At 44.1% G+C, this 24,184-nt stretch overlaps 1 protein-coding gene across 1 annotated transcript in view; it reads right to left on the minus strand.

The window, feature by feature from the left end:
- Positions 1-24,184, minus strand: part of INVS (inversin) — a 225,614-nt gene that overhangs the window by 10,354 nt on the left and 191,076 nt on the right. Inside the window, exons 13-14 of the mRNA XM_065399241.1 lie at positions 22,878-23,182; positions 15,757-16,561 (exon numbers count right to left, since the gene is read on the minus strand). Of these exons, the coding sequence (XP_065255313.1) occupies positions 15,757-16,561; positions 22,878-23,182 (1,110 nt within the window). The remainder of the gene's footprint in view (positions 1-15,756; positions 16,562-22,877; positions 23,183-24,184) is intronic.

The raw sequence follows: 24,184 nt of genomic DNA on the forward strand, positions 1-24,184 counted from the left end.
TGGGAATTGAAACATTTTTCTGGAAAAGGGAAATTTAACGTGCATCACAGAAATATAAGTTACTAGCGTGCTGTCAGTCCAGAATGCTGAAGGGATGAGCTTGGTTGTATCTCAAACTGTTTTACATTTTCAATAAATACGGTAAATTGACTGCAAAATTTAAAGTGAGAGTCAAGTCTATTTAATCTTTTAGTTTAGTGGTTGGTGGAGTCAAAAAACTCAGGTACATACTGTCATATAGCTTCATTAAAGTAAGTTCATACCTTTCCTGACAGGTTTCAGAGCGGTAGCCGTGTTAGTCTGTATCAGCAAAAACAATGAGGAATCCTTGTGGCACCTTAGAGACTAACACATTTATTTGGGCCCAAATAAATGTGTTAGTCTCTAGGGTGCCACAAGGATTCCTCATTGTTTTTACCTTTCCTGACACTCTTCAAAGGCACACAGATCTTTTACATAAAGTGGAGGGCTACAGAAATAGTGCGCTAATCACAAAAGCACACTCCACAGTCATTCTGCACTTGCTCAGCCTGTTGTTGAACTGCTCCTTGCTCCTGTCAAGTTGTCCCATGTATGGCTTCATAAGCCACGGCATTAAGGGGTAGGCAGGGTCTCCCAGGATCACAATGGGCATTTCAACTTCCCCTATGGTGATCTTCTGGTCTGGGAAGAAAGACCCTGCTTGCAGCTTCCTGAACAGCCAGTGTTCCGAAAGATGCGTGCGTCATGCACGTTTCCGGACCAGCCTGCGTTAACGTCCGTGAAACGCTCACAGTGATCCACAAGCACCTGGAGAACCATTGAGAAATACCCCTCGCGATTAATGTACTCAGTGGCTAGGTGGTCTGGTGCCAGAATTGGAATGTGCGTGCCATCTATCGCCCCTCCGCAGTTAGGGAAGCCCATTTGTGCAAAGCCATCCACAATGTCATACACGTTGCCCAGAGTCACGGTCTTTCAGAGCAGGATGCGATTAACGGCCCTGCACACTTCCATCAACACGACTCCAATGGTCGACTTTCCCACTCTGAACTGGTTAGCGACCGATTGGAGTAGCCAGCTTCCACAGTGCAATCGCCACGCGCTTCTCCAGTGTCCTTGCGCTGCAGGGCTGGGGCGAGTTCATCACACAGTCCCATGAATGTGGCTTTTCTTATGCGAAAGTTCAGCAGCCACTGCTCGTCATCCCAGACATGCATCATGATGTGATCCCACCACTCAGTGCTTGTTTCCCGAGCCCAAAAGCAGCATTCCACTGTGATCAGCACCTCTGTTAATGCCACAAGCAATCTCGTGTCGTAGCTACTACGCTTGGCGAGATCAACATCACACTCCTCTTACCTTTGTAGTTTAAGGAATAACTCCACTGACACTCATGCCGTGTTGGTCAGAGCAAGCAGCATACTGGTCAGCAGTTCGAGATCCATTCCTGCAGACTGAAAGAGGCAGGGCGCGCAGTACACAAACCGTTGAAAGACGGCGCCAAATGCAGATGGAAGCACAGGGATTGCTGGGATGCGAAGCAATGCATCACGGGGCGTTGGGACTGGACCCAGGATGCCCCATGACCCCTTCCGCCTTCCCACAAGTCTTAGCGGCAAAAGAGAAAGAGGTGCTCTGGAGGATAGCTGCCCAGACTGCACCGCTCCAAATAGCGCTGCAAGTGAGAACACGCTATTGTGCAGGCAGCTGTCAGTGTGAACACACAACAGCGGTTTTCCTTCTGTGCTCTCTGAGCGGCACTGTAACTGCTGGTGCTGTAACTTTGCCAGTGTAGACCTGCCCTGGGACTGAGGGAAAGGATTTCAGCTAGTCAGACTGCTGGAGTATGGGGTGAGAGAGACTTTTGCTTTGAATTTACTGAGCTTGTTAACTAGGTATTAGCTGTGTTTCACCTTTTATTTTATTTTAATTCTGACTTGTACGCCTCATTACTTGAAATCAATTAAAATATTTTTTTTCTGAAGTTGTTAAACTTGTTTTATTGTTTCATCTAAACCAGTGTGTTTGGATTGAAGTGTTTGGGAAACTTCATTTGGGATAACAGGGCTTGTGCATATCATTTTCTATTAATAAAATTATAAACTTTACATGAGCTGTGTTTTCCAGGAGAGGGCTGGGCAGTACAAGACACAAATTTCTGATGGAAGTCTGGGACTGGGAATTTGCTGGTGTTGCTCTGCAGTGTAATTCAAGAGTGGCTGGCCATAGCACTCAGACGGTATAGCTGAGAGCAATTTACATGCTCGAGGCTGTGTGTGAGCAGACCAGGAGTGGTTGCGCTCACAGTGAAGCAGTGTAAAAGGCTGGAGAATTGAGGGGACAGAGCTGTTCAATAGTCCAGATTTTGTCCTGGGTAATGTCTAGAGCCCTACCAAATTCATGGTCCATTTTGGTCAATTTCACCATCATAAGATTTTAAAAATCATAAATTTCATGATTTCAGATATTTAAATCTGAAATTTCCTGGTGGTGTAACTGAAGGCTTCCTGACCCAAACAGGAGGGTTGCAAGGTTATTGGAGGGGTTCATGGTATTGCCACCGTTACTTCTGTGCTGCTGCTGGAGGCACTGCTGCCTTCAGAGCGGGATGGCCGGAGAGCAGCAGCTGCTGGCCAGGAGCCCAGCTCTGAAGGCAGCACCACCAGCAGCAGCGCAGAAGTAAGGATGGCATGATATAGTATTGCTGTCCCTGTTTCTGTGCTGCTGCCTTCAGAGCTGGGCCCTTGGCCAGCAACCGCCACTCTCTGACCACCCATTGCCACTCTTACTTCTGCGCTGCTGCTGGGTTACTGCCTTTGGAACTGGGTGCCTGGCCAGTATCCGCTGCTTTACGGCCACCCACCTCTGAAGGCAGCGCAGAAGTAAGGGTGGCAATACCATGACCCCCTACAATAACCTTGCAATCCCCCCACGACCCCTTTTTGGGTCGGGGTCTCCCAGTTTGAGAAATGCTGGTCTCCCCTGTGAAATCTGTATAGTACAGGGTAAAAGTATACAAAAGACCAGATTTCACAGTCTGTGATGCATTTTTCATGGCCATGAATTTGGTAGGGCCCTAATACTGTCACATGCAGGGACCGGTAGTGTATTTTTTCCCCATTGAGTACTTTTTCTATTATTAATTATGAGTGACTTTTATCCTATATTGCTTTACATACTACTGAATATACAAGTATAACTTCAGCTAACACCAAATATTATACAAACTATATACAGGGATGTCAAGGCTGTATCCCCACTTTGAACTTTAGGGTACAAATGTAGGGGCCTGCATGAAGACTTCTAAGCTTAACTACCAGCTTAGTTCTGGTCCGCTGCCACCATCCCAAAGCTAATTCCCTTTCCTGGGTAGCCTTGAGAGACCTTCACCAATTCCCTGGTGAATACAGATCCAAACTCCTTGGATCTTAAATAAGGAGAAATTGACCCTTCCCCCCTCCTTCCTTTCACCAACTCCTGGTGAATACAGATCCAATATCTTGTCCCCTTATTGGTCCTTGGGGTCAGGTGTCAGCCAGGTTACCCGAGCTTCTTAACCCTTTACAGGTAAAAGGATTTGGAGTCTCTGGCTAGGAGGGATTTTAGTACTGTACACAGGAGAGCTGTTACCCTTCCCTTTATAGTTATGACACGCCCCCCAAATCACAGATAGTGTTGGACGTTTGGTTCCACACTGGCTGTGATTTCTTTCCTGGAGCTCTAGGAGAAAACAGAGTTAATAAGACACATGTACCTTTAGACATACTACTGATTATATAAACACTAACAATATGTTTCATTCCAAGAACAATTGTTAACCAGTTAACTCTGGGAAACTTTCCCGGGAGAGTGCATCAGCCACTTTGTTAGAAGCTCCCGAAATGTGTTGTATTTCAAAATCAAAATCTTGGAGAGCTAAACTCCACCGAAGAAGTTTTTTGTTATTTCCCTTGGCGGTATGAAGCCACTGTAGCGCAGCATGGTCTGTTTGTAGTTGGAACCGCCGTCCCCAAACATATGGGCGTAACTTTTCCAGCGCGTACACAATGGCGTAGCATTCCTTTTCGCTGATTGACCAGTGGCTTTCCCTCTCAGACAGTTTCTTGCTGAGAAACACGACAGGATAGAATTCTTGATCCGGTCCTTCCTGCATTAAAACTGCTCCCACGCCTCGCTCGGAAGCATCTGTGGTTACTAGGAACGGTTTGTCAAAGTCTGGGGCCCTTAGCACAGGGTCAGACATGAGTGTTGCCTTAAGCTGGTTAAAGGCCTTTTGACACTTATCAGTCCACTGAACTGCATTTGGCTGTTTCTTTCTGGTTAGGTCTGTCAGCGGGGCGGCGATTTGGCTGTAGTGTGGTACAAATCGCCTATAATATCCGGCCAAGCCTAAGAAGGATTGGACCTGTTTCTTTGACTTTGGAACCGGCCACTTTTGGATAGCATCCACTTTGGCCTGTAGGGGATTTATAGTTCCTTGACCCACCTGGTGCCCCAGGTACGTCACTCTGTTTTGGCCTATTTGACACTTTTTAGCCTTAACAGTTAGTCCTGCCTGCCGGATGCACTCGAAGACTTTTTTCAGGTGCTCCAGGTGTTCTGTCCATGAATCAGAAAAAATGGCCACATCATCGAGGTAGGCAACTGCAGATTCTCCCAATCCTGCTAGGAGACCATCTACAAGTCTTTGGAAGGTGGCGGGTGCATTTCGCAACCCGAAAGGAAGTACATTGAATTCATACACCCCTGCCTGGGTGACGAAGGCTGACCTTTCCTTAGCGGGTTCATCTAGTGGTACTTGCCAGTACCCTTTGGTTAAGTCTAAAGTAGAGATGAATTGGGCATGTCCCAATTTTTCCAATAGCTCATCTGTGTGTGGCATTGGATAGTTGTCAGGACGAGTTACAGCATTTAGCTTACGGTAGTCCACGCAAAAGCGTATTTCCCCATCTGGTTTGGGAACTAGAACCACTGGAGATGCCCATGCACTGGTAGAGGGGCGGATTATACCCATCTGTAGCATGTCCTGGATCTCCCTTTGTATAGCAGTTTGGGCATGAGGTGACTCCCGGTAGGGTGGGGTTCTAATTGGGTGAGCATTACCTGTGTCAATGGAGTGGTATGCCCGTTCGGTCCGTCCTGGAGTGGCTGAGAAAATCGGTGCAAAGCTTGTGCACAGCTCCTTGATCTGCTGTCGCTGCAGACGTCCAAGGGTCGTGGAGAGGTTCACCTCTTCCACGCCACCATTCCTTTTTCCTTCGTAGTAGACACCTGCAGGCCACTCCGCGTCATCTGTTTCCTGGGCTGTAAACTGGCAAACGTTTAATTCTCTAGAATAAAAGGGCTTAAGAGAATTAACATGGTATACCTTAGGCTTTATGTTGGAGGTGGGGGAGGCTATGAGATAGTTAACAGCTCCTAGGCGCTCCTGGACCGTGAATGGTCCTTCCCACGACGCTTCCATTTTATGGGCCTGGAGCGCCTTTAAGACCATGACTTGGTCTCCTACTTTGAAGGACCGTTCTCTGGAATGTTTATCATACCAGGCCTTTTGCTCTTTCTGAGCATCCTTTAGGTTTTCTTTAGCAAGGGCTAAAGAGTGTCGGAGGGTGTTTTGTAGGTTGCTTACAAAGTCTAGAATGTTAGTTCCTGGAGAAGGCGTAAACCCCTCCCATTGCTGCTTCACCAACTGTAATGGCCCCTTAACCTCGCGGCCATACACAAGTTCAAATGGTGAAAACCTAAACTGGGATGTGGTACAGCCCTGTAGGCAAAAAGCAACTGCTGCAACACTAGGTCCCAATCATTGGAGTGTTCATTTACGAATTTACATATCATGGCCCCCAAAGTTCCATTAAACCTCTCCACCAGACCATTGGTTTGATGGTGATGAGGGGTAGCAACCAAGTGATTCACCCCATGAGCTTCCCACAGGTTTTTCATGTTCCCTGCCAGGAAATTAGTTCCCGAATCTGTAAGGATGTCGGAGGGCCAACCTACCCTGGCAAAAATGTCTGCTAATGCCTGGCACACACTTTTAGCCTTGGTGTTGCTTAAGGGTACAGCTTCCGGCCATCGGGTAGCAAAATCCATGAAAGTCAGTACGTACTGCTTTCCTCTGGGTGTCTTCTTTGGGAAAGGACCCAGAATATCCACAGCTACCCGCTGAAATGGGACCTCAATTATGGGTAGTGGCTGGAGAGGGGCTTTAACCTGGTCTTGGGGCTTTTCCACTCGTTGGCACACCTCACAAGACCGGACATAATTAGCAACGTCCTTGCCCATTCCCTCCCAGTGGAAGGACTTCCCCAACCGGTCTTTGGTTCTGTTCACCCCAGAATGGCCACTGGGATGATCATGGGCTAAGCTAAAGAGCTTTACCCGATACTTAGTGGGAACTACCAACTGTCTTTGAGGATGCCAGTCTTCCTGGTGCCCACCAGAAAGAGTCTCCTTGTATAAAAGTCCTTTTTTTACAACAAACCGGGATCGGTTAGAAGAGCTGAGAGGCGGTGGGGTGCTCCGTGCCGCCGCCCAAGCTTTTTGAAGGCTGTCATCTGCTTCCTGCTCGGCCTGGAACTGTTCCCTTGATGCTGGAGACATCAGTTCCTCCTTGGACTGTGGACTGGGGCTTGGTCCCTCTGGAAGCGATGCAGGTGCTGGGGCTTTTTCCATTGACTGTGAACCGCTGTCCGCTGGTGCACTATGTGGTATTTCAGGCTCTGGCTGAGCCTCTTGGGTAGGGTTATCTGCTGCTTCCGCCAGTTTAGGCTCGCTGGTGCCCTCTGGCATTGGAGTTGTAGACGGGGTTGCAAGCGCTGGACTCAGTGCTGGCAATGGTTCTGGTGCTGGTTGCATTGCCAGTTCCGGTTCTGGGACTGGCTTTGGCTGGGTCTCTGGGATTGGATCCACTACGGCTGTTGCAGTCGTTGGCAGGGGATCCGGTTCCACCACCTGTGTTTGGGTCTCCGGTAACACAGACGGGGCCCTGGTGGACGGCTCAGGAACAGGGATGGGGGTGAAAGCTTGCTTAGCCTGGCTGCGGGTGACTATTCCCACCCTCTTGGCTAGCTTCACATGGTTGGCCAAGTCTTCCCCCAGCAGCATGGGAATGGGATAATTGTCATAGACTGCAAAAGTCCACATTCCTGACCAGCCCTTGTACTGGACATGCAACTGGGCTGTAGGCAAGGTTACAGACTGTGACACGAAGGGTTGAATTGTCACTGTAGCCTCAGGGTTGATGAGTTTGGGGTCCACTAGGGATTGGTGGATAGTTGACACTTGTGCCCCAGTGTCCCTCCAAGCGATAACCTTCTTTCCGCCCACTCTCAAGGTTTCCCTTCGCTCCGAGGGTATGAGAGAGGCATCTGGGTCTGGGGTTCTTTGGTGTGATTGGGGTGTAATGAACTGTAATCGGTTGGGGTTCTTGGGGCAGTGAGCCTTTATATGCCCCAGTTCATTACATTTAAAACATCGCCCTGCTAAGGTATCACCGGGGCGATGTTGGTTGCTGGAGACTGGTGTGGTGGGGTGAGAAGGCGTCTGGGGTTTCCCTTGGGATGTGGGTGGGTCCTTGGGTTGTCCCCGGTGATAAGGTTTTGTTTCGGCTTGCCCCTTCTGATATTCGCTCCAACTGCTACTAGCTTTTTTCTTTTCTGTCACCTCCACCCATTTGGCTCCAATCTCCCCCGCCTCGGTTACAGTTTTGGGCTTCCCATCTAGGATGTACCTTTCTATTTCCTCAGGAACACCCTCTAAAAACTGCTCCATTTTTACTAGGGAAAGCAGATCTTCCAGAGATTTAACATTTGCTCCTGATACCCAGGCATCACAATTTTTGTCAATGTGGTAGGCATGCCGGGTAAATGACACATCTGGTTTCCACCTTAGGGCTCTGAACCGCCGACGGGCATGCTCGGGTGTTAGCCCCATTCTGAGTCTGGCCTTGTTTTTAAAAAGTTCATAACTGTTCATGTGTTCCTTAGGCATTTCAGCCGCCACTTCTGCTAAGGGTCCACTGAGCTGCGGCCTCAGCTCTACCATGTACTGGGTTGGAGGGATGTCGTATCCAAGGCAGGCCCTTTCAAAATTTTCTAAGAAGGCCTCAGTATCATCACCTGCCTTGTAGGTGGGGAATTTCCTGGGATGGGAAGTGGTACCTGGAGAGGAGTTGTTAGGATGGTCTGATGCACCCTGCCTAGTCCTTGCTGCTTCCAGTTCCATCTCTTTTTCTTTCAGCTCCATCTTTCTTTTATGGGCCTCCTGTTTGGCTTTTTCTTCTCTTTCATGGGCCTCCTGTTTGGCTTTCTCTTCTCTGTCATGTTTGGCTTTTTCCAGCTCCATCTCTCTCTTGTGGGCCTCCTCTTCAAGTTTTTTAATTTGAAGCAGTCTTTGATGTTTTCTTTCATTTTCTTCTGCTTCTAGTTTGGCCAGTTCTATTTTGTTAGCTGCTTCTTTGGTAGTCATTTTCCTGTTTTCTTGTGCTGGGTCACACCCTCTGCAGTTGACTGAAACTGGGATGTATTTAGCTCAGGCTCCTGCTGAGTGCTGCTGAGTTAACAGAGACTTTCTAACTAGCTACTTCCGAGGATGTAAAAAGAAAAAAAAACAATTCAGATTGTAAATTACCTTTACCAGATCAAAGTTTGCTCACTTATTGAACCGTTCTCTTAACAAAGGACCTTGTTAAAAAAACTTAACACCTCTGCCTTCAGGCAAGGAGAGATAAGATATGCATCTACCTTCAGCTCTGCTCTCCAAGCAGCTAGAAGGGAAAAAAAATCTCTTACTGGCTTTTGGGTTTAAAACGATCCCACCGCTGTGCCACCATGTCAAGGCTGTATCCCCACTTTGAACTTTAGGGTACAAATGTAGGGGCCTGCATGAAGACTTCTAAGCTTAACTACCAGCTTAGTTCTGGTCCGCTGCCACCATCCCAAAGCTAATTCCCTTTCCTGGGTAGCCTTGAGAGACCTTCACCAATTCCCTGGTGAATACAGATCCAAACTCCCTGGATCTTAAATAAGGAGAAATTGACCCTTCCCCCCTCCTTCCTTTCACCAACTCCTGGTGAATACAGATCCAAACCCCTTTTGGATCTTAAAACAAGGAGAAATCAATCAGGTTCTTAAAAAGAAGGCTTTTAATTAAAGAAAAAGGTAAAAATCATCTCTGTAAAATCAGTATGGAAAATAACTTTACAGGGTAATCAAACTTAAAGAGCTTAGAGGAACCCCCTCTGTCTTAGGTTCAAAGTATAGCAAACAAAAATAAACACTCTAGTAAAAGGTACATTTACAAGTTGAGAAAACAAAGTAAATCTAAGACGCCTTGCCTGGCTTTTACTTACAATTTTGAAATAAGAGAGACTTGTTTAGAAAGATGGGGAGAACCTGGATTGATGTCTGGTCCCTCTCAGTCCCAAGAGCGAACAACCCCTTAAACAAAGGACACACACAAAAGCCTTTCCCCCCCCAAGATTTGAAAGTATCTTGTCCCCTTATTGGTCCTTGGGGTCAGGTGTCAGCCAGGTTACCCGAGCTTCTTAACCCTTTACAGGTAAAAGGATTTGGAGTCTCTGGCTAGGAGGGATTCCATAGCACTGTACACAGGAGAGCGGTCACCCTTCCCTTTATAGTTATGACAAGGGATCAGTGCATCTACATCTTGGGTGAAACGTGCTGACTTTTTGACGCACTATCCTAGAACAGAAAGTGGCATATCAGATTCAATGAAAACTTCAATGAGAATTTAGATAGTAGGCAATGTAATTACCTATGTTGGAATTTGGTTCAGGTTTCAGGTTTTATGTCCCAATTTTTCTGAAAATTGCCATGGGATCCTTGCTCATCACAAATAGACAGAACCTACTTTTTATGTGTTAAATAAAAGAAAGCATTTCCAGCAGCACAGTGCCCCCTAAAACCTTGTTGGGGCATTGATTCAGTGCTAAATGGGAAAAGTGCTCCCTATTGAACCAATACAATACTACCACATACTTCTGGCTGTGTTGTCCTTGATGTCTCCTATCCCAGTAGTGAGCCACCCCAACTCTGTTTAGCTTGTGATAGATCACAACAGGGGCACAGCACACAATGGTATCCTTGCAGATCACTTTCTTTTTTCTAAAACATTTAACTGTTGGTTCCGGCAAGGAAAAATAGGTCTAAGGACAGCTATTACCATCTCTGAGGTATTTATGAAATGCATTGTGGGAATTTGGGGTCACAGCTCTGAGCACCATAATAAGAAACTCTGGGTCACCCATCCTTTGTTATAAAAAAAAAAAGCACAATGTTTTACAAGTAGATGAGGAGGAAAAATCTTAGTGGGAGCTACTGCAGAATCCCTGCGGAACAGCAAGAAGAGCTAAGGGCAGACAGCGTAGATAGGGTTGGGAAATGAAATGATTCTTTGTCTCACTGTTCACCAGACCGAGTGAAGGAAACATGCCAGAAACAGTGAAAGTTTCCTGGAAACAGAAGATGACAAATGTATGAACATAAGGGAGACACCACAAAACAAATGAGAAAAATCAGAGAGGAATCCCAGGATTAATTAAAAACACCCACAGAGCAGGACTGGAACTTCTCTCTGCACTCTAGGAGTGTACCCAGAGAAGGTAAAGTGACTCCCATATTCCAACAGCAATTAAAAAATTAACTGGAAATATACAGGCCTATAAATCTAACCTTGTTTTTCAGGGGCATTAAGAGGCACAACAGGAGCACAGATACAGATTGGTTAGAGTCCGTGTGAATGTTGAAATGGTCATACTTGAAGGTTAGGAATATAGGAATTGCCAGATCAGACCATGGGCCATCTGTTCTGTATCCTGTGTCTAGTAGTGGCCAGTAGCAGATGTGTCAGAGAAAGGTGAGAGCTCCTTATATTGCATCTAGTTAATCATACAATGTTACAGGTGAAACATCACTTCCCAACCTCTACAGGTAACAAGCTTGTTTGCCTTTGTATATTTCTCTTAGCTTGCTTACCTGCAAATTATTCATCTACCAAACACTCCCTTAACACAATCTTGTTCAATTGTCTCACGTATTCTTGTTGCAGTGAATGTCACAAATAGACTAGAGCAGGGGTAGTCAATTATTATTTGTCAAGGTCCAAATTTCTCAGTCAAGGTCCAGACCCCCATCCAGCTCCTGTCCCATAACCACCCAACTGCCCCCCCCCCAAGCTCCTCGATCGCCTGCCAGCTCTCCTCCTGCCCTGCCCAGCGAGTAGGGTAACCTTATTTCCTTAAACTGAAAACAGGATGCACGGGGCTGGCCTGAACCACGTGGCATTGCTGCTTCCCCCCCTCCAAATATTTCTTTGTGCCCAATTGAGCCAAGCAGCAGAGATGGGCGCAAGGGAGAAGAGGAATGGGTATGGGCTTGGATCTGGGCAGCAAAGCAGGGTGTGTGTGAGTACTTCTGAGCTCGGAGCCAGGAGGTGAAGCTATTGGACTATGATCCAGCTAGCTATGCAATGCCCCTTTGGGGGCTGGGAAAGCAGAGGGGCAGGAAGGGGACTCTGGGTAGTGGGAGGGACAAAGGAGACTGCAGATAGCAGCCCTGGGGAGAGCTGGGATATGACAGAAGCAGGTGACTGCAGGTGGACTGGGGAGGGAACAGGCCAGTTGGGGCAGGGGGCTGGAAAGGGCTCCAGGGACAGGCCCATCCTTGAATGCACAAGCAGCCGCCCAGAGACACACTGTGCTCCACAGCCTAGTCCAGCCGCTTTCCCCCTGCTGTGGGGGTCCCCACTGGGGAGCGGGAATGGCTCCCGCCCCCGCTCAGCTTCAGCCCATGCTAGGATTACCACCTTTGAAATGCAAAAACCCCCCGGCAACCCCCACCCACAAGTCAAGCCGATCACAACCCCAATCCCCAACCACAAGGCTACTCGGCAACTCTTCCCCCTTCAACAGCCGCTTATAGTATCTAGAGAGAGAAAAAATATAGATTAGATTGATAACATCGCACGTCTCCTCACTCTCACATGACTCAAACCCTCTCTCACACACACAGTGCACTGGTGAGCAGACAGCCACTGTATTTTCAACAATTTTGATCTGTTACCGCTTAAACTGCAGAAGCAGGAACATTGCAGCATCTTTAGCTGGACACAGAAAGTTTTAACATTAGACATCCCAGTGTATTGTGACAATAATGCAAATCTTTAGACCCATGTTAAAAATACTTGGCACATTAAATTATTTTTAGGGCAACTGGCAAATCCATAAAAAAACTGGCCAGGCTGGTCAAATACCGGCCATGTGGTAGCTCTAGCCCACGTGATCACTGAAAAGCGTCTGGTGGTCCGGATTTGGCCTGCAGGCCACCTACTCATTACCCCCGGACTACAGAATCATATGCACTGCAGAGATTTCTCTATTGCATCATCCACCGATGCTGTCTGGTGTGCTGCGGAAGGGAGAACAGAGCCAAAGCTCCACCCACTGCCCACAAATGGGGGATGCAGTGGTTCTGTGAAACCTGCTGCCACTCCCATGCTATGAGCAGCAGTACAGTAGCCAGTGCAAGATGGTAAGGGGGTGTCTAGGCTTCCTTACTAGCTTGCATGGCTACACAAGTTAGGCCACAATCTGTCCTGTAAGCCTTATTGTACAAAGCAGCATGCTCAGTCACCCTACCAGTTCAGGACTGCTCTCTCTCTCTCAACCCTTATCCACACTTCTGCATGATTAAGCCCAATGGGCAAAATAAATGTCCATCATACTGCAAACTTGGACTGTATATGTGTGTGATACTGTATGATTGAAATGTGACCATGTATATCATTAATATTGTCACTGTTAGACAATTGCAACAAATCTTGTACAAAGTAAATCATGTAAGGTGTCAATGGAAAAGTTATGATGTGCTACATAAGATTATCCTAAATCCATGTATCATCACTGTATCTGAAGTTATGAATATTGCTCTATATATCTGTATCCCAAATGTGTTTGTTCCTGGGGTAACACCCACCTGGTAAAATCTACATTGAAGCTGTGTGTTGAGGACCCAGCAAAGGCAATTAACACTCACAATGGGCCATAGAAGAAGCTCGTCTTGCCTCGTGAGCCTTTCTGTGGATGCCCCAGCCAGATGGGTAATGACTAAGGCTCCATGTTTGTCACGGAGGTTGCGGAAATCACAGATTCTGTGACTTCCTGCGACCTCCGTGACTTCTGCAGGGGCCGGTGTGGCTGACCCCAGAGCCACCCGAGCAGCTGCCCTGGGGACAGCCACACTGGCTGCTGCTGGAGCGGCTCTGCAGCCAGCCACACCAGCCGCTGCTCTGGCAGCCCGTCCCCGGGACTGCCCAAGCAGCGGCCGATGTGGCTGGCCCCGGGGACCACCTGAGCAGCGGCCGATGTGGCTGGCCCCGGGGACCACCTGAGCAGCGGTCCTGGGGCAGCTGGAGCAGTGGTTGGCCCTTGGGCTTCCCCCACCCATAGTGGCCGGAGCAACCGCAGGTCCCCCGTGGCCTCCCCCCCCGGCAGTGGCCAGATCAGCAGCGGTCCCCCCAAGGGCTTTCTCCCCCCCAGCGGTGGTCAGAGCGGCAGTGGGCCCCCTGGGACTTCTCTCCCCTCCCTCAGCGGTGGTCAGAGCAGCAGCAGGCACCCAGGGCTTCCCCACGGCGGTGGCAGAAGCGGCAGTGGGCCCCCCGGAGCTTCCACTGGCAGCTGGTGCCACAGACATCCTAGGGCTACTCCCCAGGCGGCGGCAGGAGCGGCAGTGAGCCCCCTGCAGCTGGTGCCGCGCTACAGTACCACCCCCATCACAGCATCCCTCCCACCTCTACAATTCAATCGGGGTATTTATGGTATAAGTCATGGACAGGTCATGGGCCATGATTTTTTGTTTCTTGCCCGTGACCTGTCCATGACTTTTACTAAAAATACCCATAATTAAATCGTAGCCTTAGTAATGGTTGCCCCTGTGAGTCATCGAAGCATGTAATGACATGTGATATGCTCATGTGACCCTGGACTCCATCTTGGGCCTCTACTTTTCCACAAACTGGGGCTGTGGGCTTTGTGTTTGAAACAGAAAATTTTCAGGCACGTGGCAAAGGGTATAAAAGACACTGGAAACATCTCCATCTTGCCTCTTTCGTGCTCGGATTCTCTGGACTATGGACTTACAACCAAAAGGAACATTCCAATCAATGGACTGAGAACCTTCCAATCTTTTGGAAGTTACCAGAGACTTTACAAGCCAGCAGTTTATTTCATTACTGCTACAAACCTGATAAAAGAACTTTGCAATGATTGTATGTATATGATCTATTAACCATTTTAACTCTCTTCTTCTTTTCTCTTATGAATAAACCTTTAGATTTTACTTACTAAAGGATTGGCAGCAGTGTGATTATTGGGTAAGATCTGAGTTATATATTTACCTGGGTATGTGGCTGATCTCTTGAGATCAGAAGAACCCTTTTGCTTGATGAAACTGGCTTTCAATAACCACTCATCATAAAGCCTAGTGTCTGAGTGGTGAAATAAGGGCTGGAATGCTTAAGAAGACTGCATTTTTGAATTCTTGTTAACTAGTGTGGTGAGACAGAAGTTCATTTTGGTTACTGGCTTGGTATATATTTAAGTATAGAATAACCACCAGTTTGGGGTGAGTGTGCTATATTTCTCAGCAGTTTGTCACTGTGCCTCAGTGGTCACAGCTGAGAATACCAAATTCAGGACAATCTATAAAACTTTTGTTTTATTTAATTTTAAAAGGAAATTAACACTTTTTAGAGTAAGGTATACAGAGACTTGGAAAGATTAGATTATCGGTATACGTTAGTAATTATAGTTTTCTGTCTTCACACAAAAAATGAAGAAGTAACATTCCACTCAAAAATGTAGAAAGCAGGAATGAAAAATGAATTATATACTGCATTTGCCGATAACTGGCTAACTCTCTTTTTGTCAGTTTTTAGAATTAGAAATTAAATATTAAGAAACATGATTATCAAATGTTTTATTTCTGAATCTAATATTAATCTTAAATTTTTACAGTCATATGGGCCAGATTCTGCCACAGTTACTCTCACTAAATAGTACCTTCCTCCATGAGTAATATTGGCAGTGACTTGGGATTCTACTGGTACATTTAGCAAGGGTCTTCCACCAGGATCTGATGTGCATAGACCACATAATAAGTTCTCTGCACTTGTGAGGATAAGATAGGGTTGTGAGGAGGTCAAGCACTGGTAGACCTCAGTCCTTCCTTTCCTCCTCCTCCTCTATGCAACAATAATTCCCGTTGAGTAGAGTTACAACTACTGTTTCCAGTATTGGCTGCCAAGTACATCTAAGCTGCCAAACACCTTGCTATTTGGACCCTATTTAATATTCAGAGGTCAGTGTGGAATTGCACATGAGCTGGTAGAAGGAGGTGGTAGCAGAGGTGGCAAAAATCTTTGCTAGAAAAGTAGTTTAAACTGCTGCATGGGGGATACATTTGGGGCCTTTGTTTTCTGTGAAGTAATAGCCATGTTCTAAACAAAATGTTTATATTTTAACTAGCTATTAAAAGTCATTACTCTCCTTGCACTCTTTATGAACTGACTTAATGACTCCTGGCCAGTAGCACACATTTCTACTTATTTAGTGACAGAGAATTAAATCCCTCATTTATCACTATTAATGTTATAGGGAAAGGGACAAAACAGAGAAAGCAAGTTCCCAAAGAACTCTGATTGTGTTTTATCTTATTGTATCTCTCTCTCCCCTATCTTTTGTAACAATCGTCTTACCTTCTCCATGTCCTCTGAATAACAGTAGCAGCATGGTTCTTCTTCCGAAATAGCTCTTTTCTTGTTCTTTCCTTTTCTATTATCTGCATACGGATCTCTAATGGGATAAGTTCAATATCCATACTCTGACATGTGAGATGGGAACATAATCGATCATCTGCATTCTTGGACTCCGTTATATCTATTTTTTCCAAGTTCAGACTATCATCAAAAATAGCGTGTGCTGTTGGATCACTTGGGACAGGTCTTGTAGTTCCTGCTTTGATAGACAGTAAAGGGCAGGTCTTTTTTGCTAATTCATTATTTGCTACATTGTTAGTTTGTACTACGGCATGTGAACTGTCATTTCTGATGTTTACAAATCTCATTTTGGCACTTCCAGGTCTACTGGAGCCAGCTGGGGAACATCTCTCACTGTTTAACTCTTTATTTCTTGCTTTCAGCATGCGCGGTTTGCCTTTTGATAGTGTTTCACACTGCCTTGAATTCCTTGAGTTTCCATCAGTGCAGTTAATATTCTGCAAGTGCCCTGTTGTTCCTTCACAATGGCTTCTGTTGCCAGCTATAGATTGACTTTGATCTGCTAATTTCTCCCCTGCACTGGCTGTGTTACAACAAGGGATGTGCTTTTCGTTGCCATGTGCTAAGCCTTTCGCGCTTGCAGACTGCTCCTTGTGCTTTTCACCATACCACTCTGTAGCCGCCACAACTTGATGGTTAGCTTCAACCTTGGCTCCATCATTTTCTTTACCACAATGGAAATGGACACAAGCTGTCTTGCTTTTGGTGTGTTTTCTGGATAATTCTTTAGGGAGATAAATGAAAAATCAATGTCACGATCATTGATACTGCAAAAATGAGCTTATTTTTCCAATTCATTTTTTGCATAATAACCATTATGTGGCACACTGAGATTTAGAAATATGGAAAAAGAAAGTGAATAGCCAGGAACTATTAGAGGGGAAAAACACCCACGGAATAAAAGGAACCTAACTTCTTTATTTGGTTACTCTGTGAACATTTAATTAATTTCTCTTGCTGACACAAAATTTGAATCAGATACCTAGACTAGCTCACACTGAGAAGTAATGTTCACCTGTTTTGATGTGTTGGCCTTCCTTGTGAAAATGAATTCAATGTATGGTAATGGAACACCCAATCCTATTTACACACCTGCTTGCTCTACTGAATAAAGTACAGCAGAGTACCACCACTCATAGCATGTCTAAGAAGTTTTCGATGTAGCCATGACGTATCCTGTCATGTAATGAAGATCCCACTCTATCTACTTAGTGTAATCCCCTGCCACAGATAGTCCAGAGCACTCTGTGACAGGTTCCCCCCCGGGGTGCCACCTAGAACTGGAGTACCACTGAGCCCCCAACGCACCAGCCTGGGCTCCCTTTCACACTATGCTGCTGTGACAAGCTGCAAAGCCCTCCGATCTTGCACTTTCACCAGGATTCACACAGGTAGGGACACACCCAGTTGCAGTTACATGCAGGCTCTCTAACCACCAGTCTCCCAGCCTAGGACCCCAGAGCAGTACCGTCCTGCCCTGGTCAAATCTGGCCAGTATATGGGTTTAATATCCGGTCCGCCGCTCCCTCAATGTGAAGAGGACCATGCACACTTGTGGTAAGCAAGCTGAGATTTCCCCCAGATACCTTAGTCAACCACACACTGGTTTGGATTAAAACATGAAATAAGTGTATTAACTTCAAAAAGGTAGATTTGAAGTGATTATAAGTGATAGCAAACAGACCAAAGCAGATTACCTAGCAAATAAACAAAAACGCAAACTGAGCTTAACACACTAGATAGGTTGGATATGAATTAGCAAATTCTCATCCTGAGTGATAAACAGGCTGGCAGATTCTTAAGGCACAGGCTGCCTTTGCTTTGCAGCTTGGGTTTCCCAGGTTAGAAATCCCTTTAGCCTGGGACCATCACTTCCCCCAGTTCAGCCTTTGTCCCTCAGGTGTTTCCAGGTGTGTTGTTGTAGGGAGAGTGAGGTACCATCATGATGTCATTTCCCCCTTTTATATCTCCTTCCCACTTGCTGGAAAGCTCTTTTGCTGTGACCCAGGTCAAACAGTTCCCATTGTGTAGCGCTATCTCTGAGAGGTTTCCATTGTACACAGTTCCTGGGGTAATCCTTGTGCTTCTGTGCATTTCCTCAATAAGCCATTAACATTATTTGGTCTTTTTATTGTTGTACCTGAAAGGCTGCTTGTGGGTGTTTTCAACCTCACAACATCAGTTCAATGAGATATTCATGTCTAGCAGACCAAGACTTTTAGAATGATACCTCAACAGGAATATTTGTACAAAACATATCCTAATTACATGACAGTGATGAATACTGGGGTGCCAGGGTGAAACCCACTCAATTTCTAGATTCCTGCTCCAACATCCTAAATCAAACTACAAAAGTCCCAATTTTCCCTTGCTGTAAATTTTCTCTTTCCTATTTCCAGGTCCACGCTTGGGCCAGCATGCCACATGTGACAATAGCTTCTAAACATTCTGGTGATAATGGCTTGGAAGTGGGACTGGAGCACAAAATGAAAATCCCTCAGATTGTTTGCTTTGGCTGCAATGCAGAATTTGCTTACTAAGGAGCCCCGAGGGAGAACAGAGAAAAAGCTAGAGCACAGAAAGGAGTCAATACAGCATGCAGACAGAGCTAATGGATAGACAAGAGAGAGAGAAAAAATAAATTTGTTATTATTGTGTGTTTGATAAAATACAATCACAGTAGAGCCATAGAAAACGCTTAGGTTATACAGTCCAGTAAAGCACCAAAAAACCCACTGGGCTAAATTTATTCCTGATGTAACTCCTTTAACTTCAGTGGAGAAGTCAGAGATCTATTGTCTGGATAAGAGGTTATGGCATATAAACATTTGATTTACAGGTAGGAAACAAGGGATTATTGTCCATAGTCTCTCAGATTGGGAAAACTTGTCAAAGGGGCAGCTTGGGATTTGGTACATACCAAGACTGTTGTTATTCTTACTAATCTATCTGAACGAGATTGCCATGTAGGCAAATAGCCCAATGTGCTCTGGGGTGTATAAATATTTTTTTAATTCAGTTCTAGGAATGCGGGAGGGAAATTTTTATATTCTTGGAATATACAATGGGAATATATAATCCAAACAAAGTGTGTTTTCCAGTTCACACTAAGATCAGACTTAATGTACTATGTTTTTTCTTCTTTAACAAAAAAAAAGTGGGAAGAAGAGGATTTTCCTAATTTGCGTCTATATATTTATCTGCTAAAAAGATCAAAATAGGATGGTTCTCTGAACATAATATGACAGTGACTAAGGGCATTATCCTGCTCCCAGTGAAGTCACAAGCAAAACTCCCACCAACATCAATATGAGCAGGAATGGGCCAATACTAAGTACACAAGTAGCACATTTCCAGTATTGTCAGAACAACATCCCTGATTCCCCAACAGATTCATTCCTATCTTGATAAGGAAAGTGAGACAACCCTTTAAAAATAGAATCCATCATATTGAAAGCTACAGGTGACCTGCTGTTCCCATCATGAGTATAATAGATAGAACCTGAATTAAAGTCAACCATGACTCACTATTATGGTTAAAAATAATTTGCTATAGAACTTTCAGTGATTAGGCAAGTAACTAAGAAGAGAAGGAATTGAAAATGGTCAAATTCAAAACAAAATGGGGAAAAACAAAATAGTTCTAAAAGGTACAGACCATATTTAGGAGTGAAGTGAGCTTTTTCTGAGTAGGAAAACCAGGAGATAATGACTGGCGAGTACACCATGGCATGTGAAGAGTGGTCTGCATGTGTAAAATTCTCTCTACTCCGCGAACTCAGAACTAATAGGCATTTCTGCTGCTTCATATGAGACAGAGTGAAGACCGGAAATAGGACTGCCTGAGTGAAGAGCAGAGGTTGAAGATAGGAGCCTTTAACTAACTTTTATTTTAATTTGTATACATTAATAGCAGGTGCAAAAAAGCCACTTATAATTGCTATGCTGGAGTTCCTTCCAAAGTGCCAGATTCAGTCATTTGTTTTGGACAAAATCCTATGCAAATCCTTTCTAAAAGGCAGATGGCTTTCTGTTGGGAAGCAAGAACTTGATACTCGCCGAAGGCCAAATCTTGGACCCCACTGCACTTAATGGGATTTTTGTCTGAGTAAAGACTGTAGGATCTGCCCCTTAAGACTAAATCCTGCATTCCCAATTTGGTACTTATTCAGGTAAAACTTTGATATCTATGAGAGTTTAGCCCAAAAAAGAACTGATTAAGGGCTTCAGAGTTTGACTCTTATTGCATCTAGTTCTTTGGCATCCCAACCTCTCCAAGCTCATCGTCAGAAGCAAGCTCCACACAGACCAGGACACACCAAATACAAAGAATCATCAGACTCTGCCTGAACAACAGATGGAAAAACTGCAGACATATCTCCACTGCTACAATGATCAACACCCCTCACAACACACCTTTCAAGATCCATGGTTACTACACATGCCTATCGCAACATGTGGTGTACCTCATCCAAGGTACTAAATGCCCCAATAGCAACTATGTAGGTGAAATCGGACAATCATTACGCTCTCAAATGAACTCACACAGGAAAAAGATAAAAGACAAAAACACTATCACCTTGGGTGAACGTTTTTCACTAAATGAAGAGCTTCTATATATCTGATCTGCCAGTCCTCATCCTCAAAGGAAACCTGCACAACACTTTCAAAAGATGAGCCCGGGAGCTTAAATTAATAACTTTGCTAGATACTAAAAATCATGGACACTGGAATCATGGAAGAGAGAGCCTGGATTTATGGTTTATTACAACAATCTATAACCCACTAACAAACCCCACCCCTCAGCTGCTTTTTTCCCTCCCCTCCCTTTCTTTCCTCCCTATGATTGGAGCGGTGCTAACGGGCCACATCATGTTGAAATATCTGTTAACTACTTATGCTAAACAATCTGTTACACATTGTATTTAGCAGTGACACTCTGATTACGTTTTCCGGACCTGAAGAAGAGCTCTCTATAAGCTTGAAAGCTCATCTCTCTCAACAAGAGAAGTTTGTCCAATAAAAGATATTAACTCTCCCACCTAGTCTCGCTCAAATCCTGGAACCAACACAACTACAACAAACCTTTTATCAACACATCCCTGTCTTTTTAGAAGCTTATTATCTTTTGTGTGTGTGGTTTTTGTTCAGGGGTTAACTGGAAGTTAACTGGTTTGACAGCTTAAATAATAGAGTTTGTAACTAAATTCTGGCTATGAAAGATGGAAACCTGATTTTTGTGATACTTGCATTTTATAAAAAGTCAACTGTAGGGACATGTCACTGTGAGCAAATCCTGAAAGATGATTTTGGTGAGACTCAGGGAAATGTCACAGGAGAGTTTTGGCAAAGGTTGAAAGTAAAGGGTATTCACACTTCTTTTGCATTTTTTATACTTCTGTTTTTTCTTGTTCCCGTTCCTCATTTTTTCTGCATCTTTCAAGCTTTTTGTCCCTTTCCTTTTGTTCACCATACCACATTTCCCTCCTGTCTCTGCCACACATATTAATTCTGCAATGGAAAACCTTATCTCTGGCAAGTCTTGATTTTTTAGTTCTTTATATTTGCAACCTTAATATTTTAATGTGGTGTTTATGAGAGAAAGCATTTACTGTAGATGCCGAGATTTACACTACTATTTGTTTATCATTACCCAACTATATAGCCTTATCATGCAAACATCTAAGAGAGAAATCTTTTATCTGGTTTTGCTATAAGGTCAATTAACTATGCTGTCTGGTAGGCCATTTCCCTGCTCCCAAGGTAAAGGTGTTTGGGTGACGATGCTGAAGAAACAGATCCTTCACTTCCTTTTTCTTTGCTCCATGGTAATAGACTTCCAGTTGTCTGAAGAACAGACAGGAGGTGGGGTTAATTTTACATTTGAGAGACCAGCAGGAGTTCTTGGGGTCTGAGATTGCTGGAGAGCAGCAGGCTCTTACAATGCCCTCAATTACACCTGTACAATTCTTCTGTGATGTAGCTACGATGCAGATTCAATGCATGAACTAGTGTTACAAACCAAGAGGTTATTAAATAGTTTTTCCCACTAGTGGCCCAGACACTAATTGTGTTTGGATAATATTTTGTTATTTCTTTTTTGGATTGCTAAGTATGCACTGGAAATTCAGATCAAACAATTCTAATGTATGTGTACTTTTAGCTCTCCTGCTGGGTAAATCTTTTCTTAGTATGATGGAAGATTATAACCCTTTTAAGAGGAACTAATCTTGTAGTTTCCCTTGAATGACATTTGCACAGGTATTTGGGGGCTAGGGAAAGGTGTGTGTGGAAATGTAGGGGGGGACATTAAGGAACGTGATAACTCCCAGCATCTCTTGCACAATGTGGGGGAGGGAGTCACAGTGCTTCCTCCTACTGCCCCCAGGATGCAAAGTATCCCAAATGCAATGGGGCACTGTAGGAGTGCCCTGTCACTGACAGCAGCCTGCAAAAGTCCTTCTATGTGCTGGGGACTTTCATCTTGCACCGTCTGTCTATATATAAAATTTCCCCACTGAAGTTCACCAGAAACCCACGGGTATTTCAAATACGTTTTTTCTTAAAGTAAAGCAACACTGTACTTAGTACTAATTGCTTAGGAGGGGAAACACAGCTATTTACATAAAACAATTACATCCACTTATCATATATGATAGGAAATAACTGACAAAAAGAACAGAAGATAAAGACAGGTGTTTAAGTGATAACTTTTATCTTTCAGCTCCCTTCATTTGAAACAGAACCCCTGATAAACTAAGAAGCTCCACTACCAACCACTTGTCTTGAAACATTTTGAATATTAAGTCTAAAACACATAATAAATATTTGTAATTATGACCATGTAAACTGACAGAACTTGCATACTAAAATATGATTCATATCCAAATGAATATATTAGTATCCTGTATGTCTGTCTTAAATGATAAAAGAACAAAAAGGGAGCACAACATGATGGAAATGGTCATACAGAGCCCATCTATAGAATATCACTGGACATCCACTGCATAGTCAGTCTAGCCAATTCATTGATTACAAACCTTTTTTGTTTTTGTGATCTTCACCTGGTAGTTCTGCAGACAGACATTTTTCCTTTGGTGTCGTTCTGTTTTGAGAGGTTGTAGGTGATCCTCTATTATTTTTCCCTGCCTGGTTTTGAGAAATGCTACTGCAGAAAAGCCTGTTACTATCAATTTGTTTACTAGACAGCTGTGGAGTGCTAGGAGTTCTGTTACTCTTCTCTCTATTTGCAGGATGTGGCTGTACTTGCACCCTATTGAGTACCAGGTTCTGCATTCCCTTCAACAGCTCTGCTTCCTTCCTCTTATTTTCTTCTTCACGTTTCCTATAATTAAAGTCAATATTATAAATATTAACAAAGACCAAATATTACAGCATGTTTCTGAAAATGATTCCATCATCAGTGGAAACTTGACATAAATCACAATATGAACTTGATATTCTAGGTTTTTCATGCTTTTATTTTCAGCATTGCCCCCTAAAGGAACAGGTGCATATGGCGCTGAAACATCTCTGCTTGACAAAATGTAACAACTGAATTTGGACAGTAGCTGAATTAAGGAAAATTAATATAAGTTGGGTTTAAGTCTAAGTCACAGAGGTTTGAAACATTTTAAGGAAATAGATTTAGCAAACACACCTTAGTTAAACCACTGGAACTTTTTATAAAGTCAACGTCCCAAAAATAGAAACCACAATCAGAATTAAACCTCCCTTTTTGTTTTAGTTTTACTGAAAAAACCTTGATGTTTACTTGTTTAAAAGCTCTCTTATGAATCATTTACTAAAAAAAATACACTAACATAAACCGGGGCAAGTCTACACATGCAAAGAAATAGTTGTAATACAAATTAAAATATCTGTATAAAATGAAGAAATAATCTGAAAACAAGTAACACTTAGAAACACTGCAAATGAATCCACGAAACATTTTACTTTACTTTTTTAACTTTTTGTGTTAATTGTTAACATTAACATATACAAACTTTCAATACAAATAATAAATCTTATTCATAACCTGTAGTGTTACCTTTAAAAGACTGATTTGTGTTTGATCAATCTCTTATTATCTATATATTTATTTTGTTCAAATTCCAAAAATGGTAACCATATATTATAAAAACGACTTGATCCTGATATAAAGCTGTCTGCTTTTTCCCCCCATTGAAGCAATTTCCCATACTTTATTTCTTCATGCCACCAATGCTATTATTAGAACTAGTACTTATTCTGCAGTAGTGTCTAGAGGCCCCGGCCAGGATAAGGCCCCATTGTGCTAGGAACTGTACAAACACATCAGACAACATGATTCCAACTGCAAAAGGTT

Source organism: Emys orbicularis, chromosome 2 (assembly GCF_028017835.1).
Source record: "Emys orbicularis isolate rEmyOrb1 chromosome 2, rEmyOrb1.hap1, whole genome shotgun sequence".
NCBI classification, from domain to species: domain Eukaryota; kingdom Metazoa; phylum Chordata; order Testudines; family Emydidae; genus Emys; species Emys orbicularis.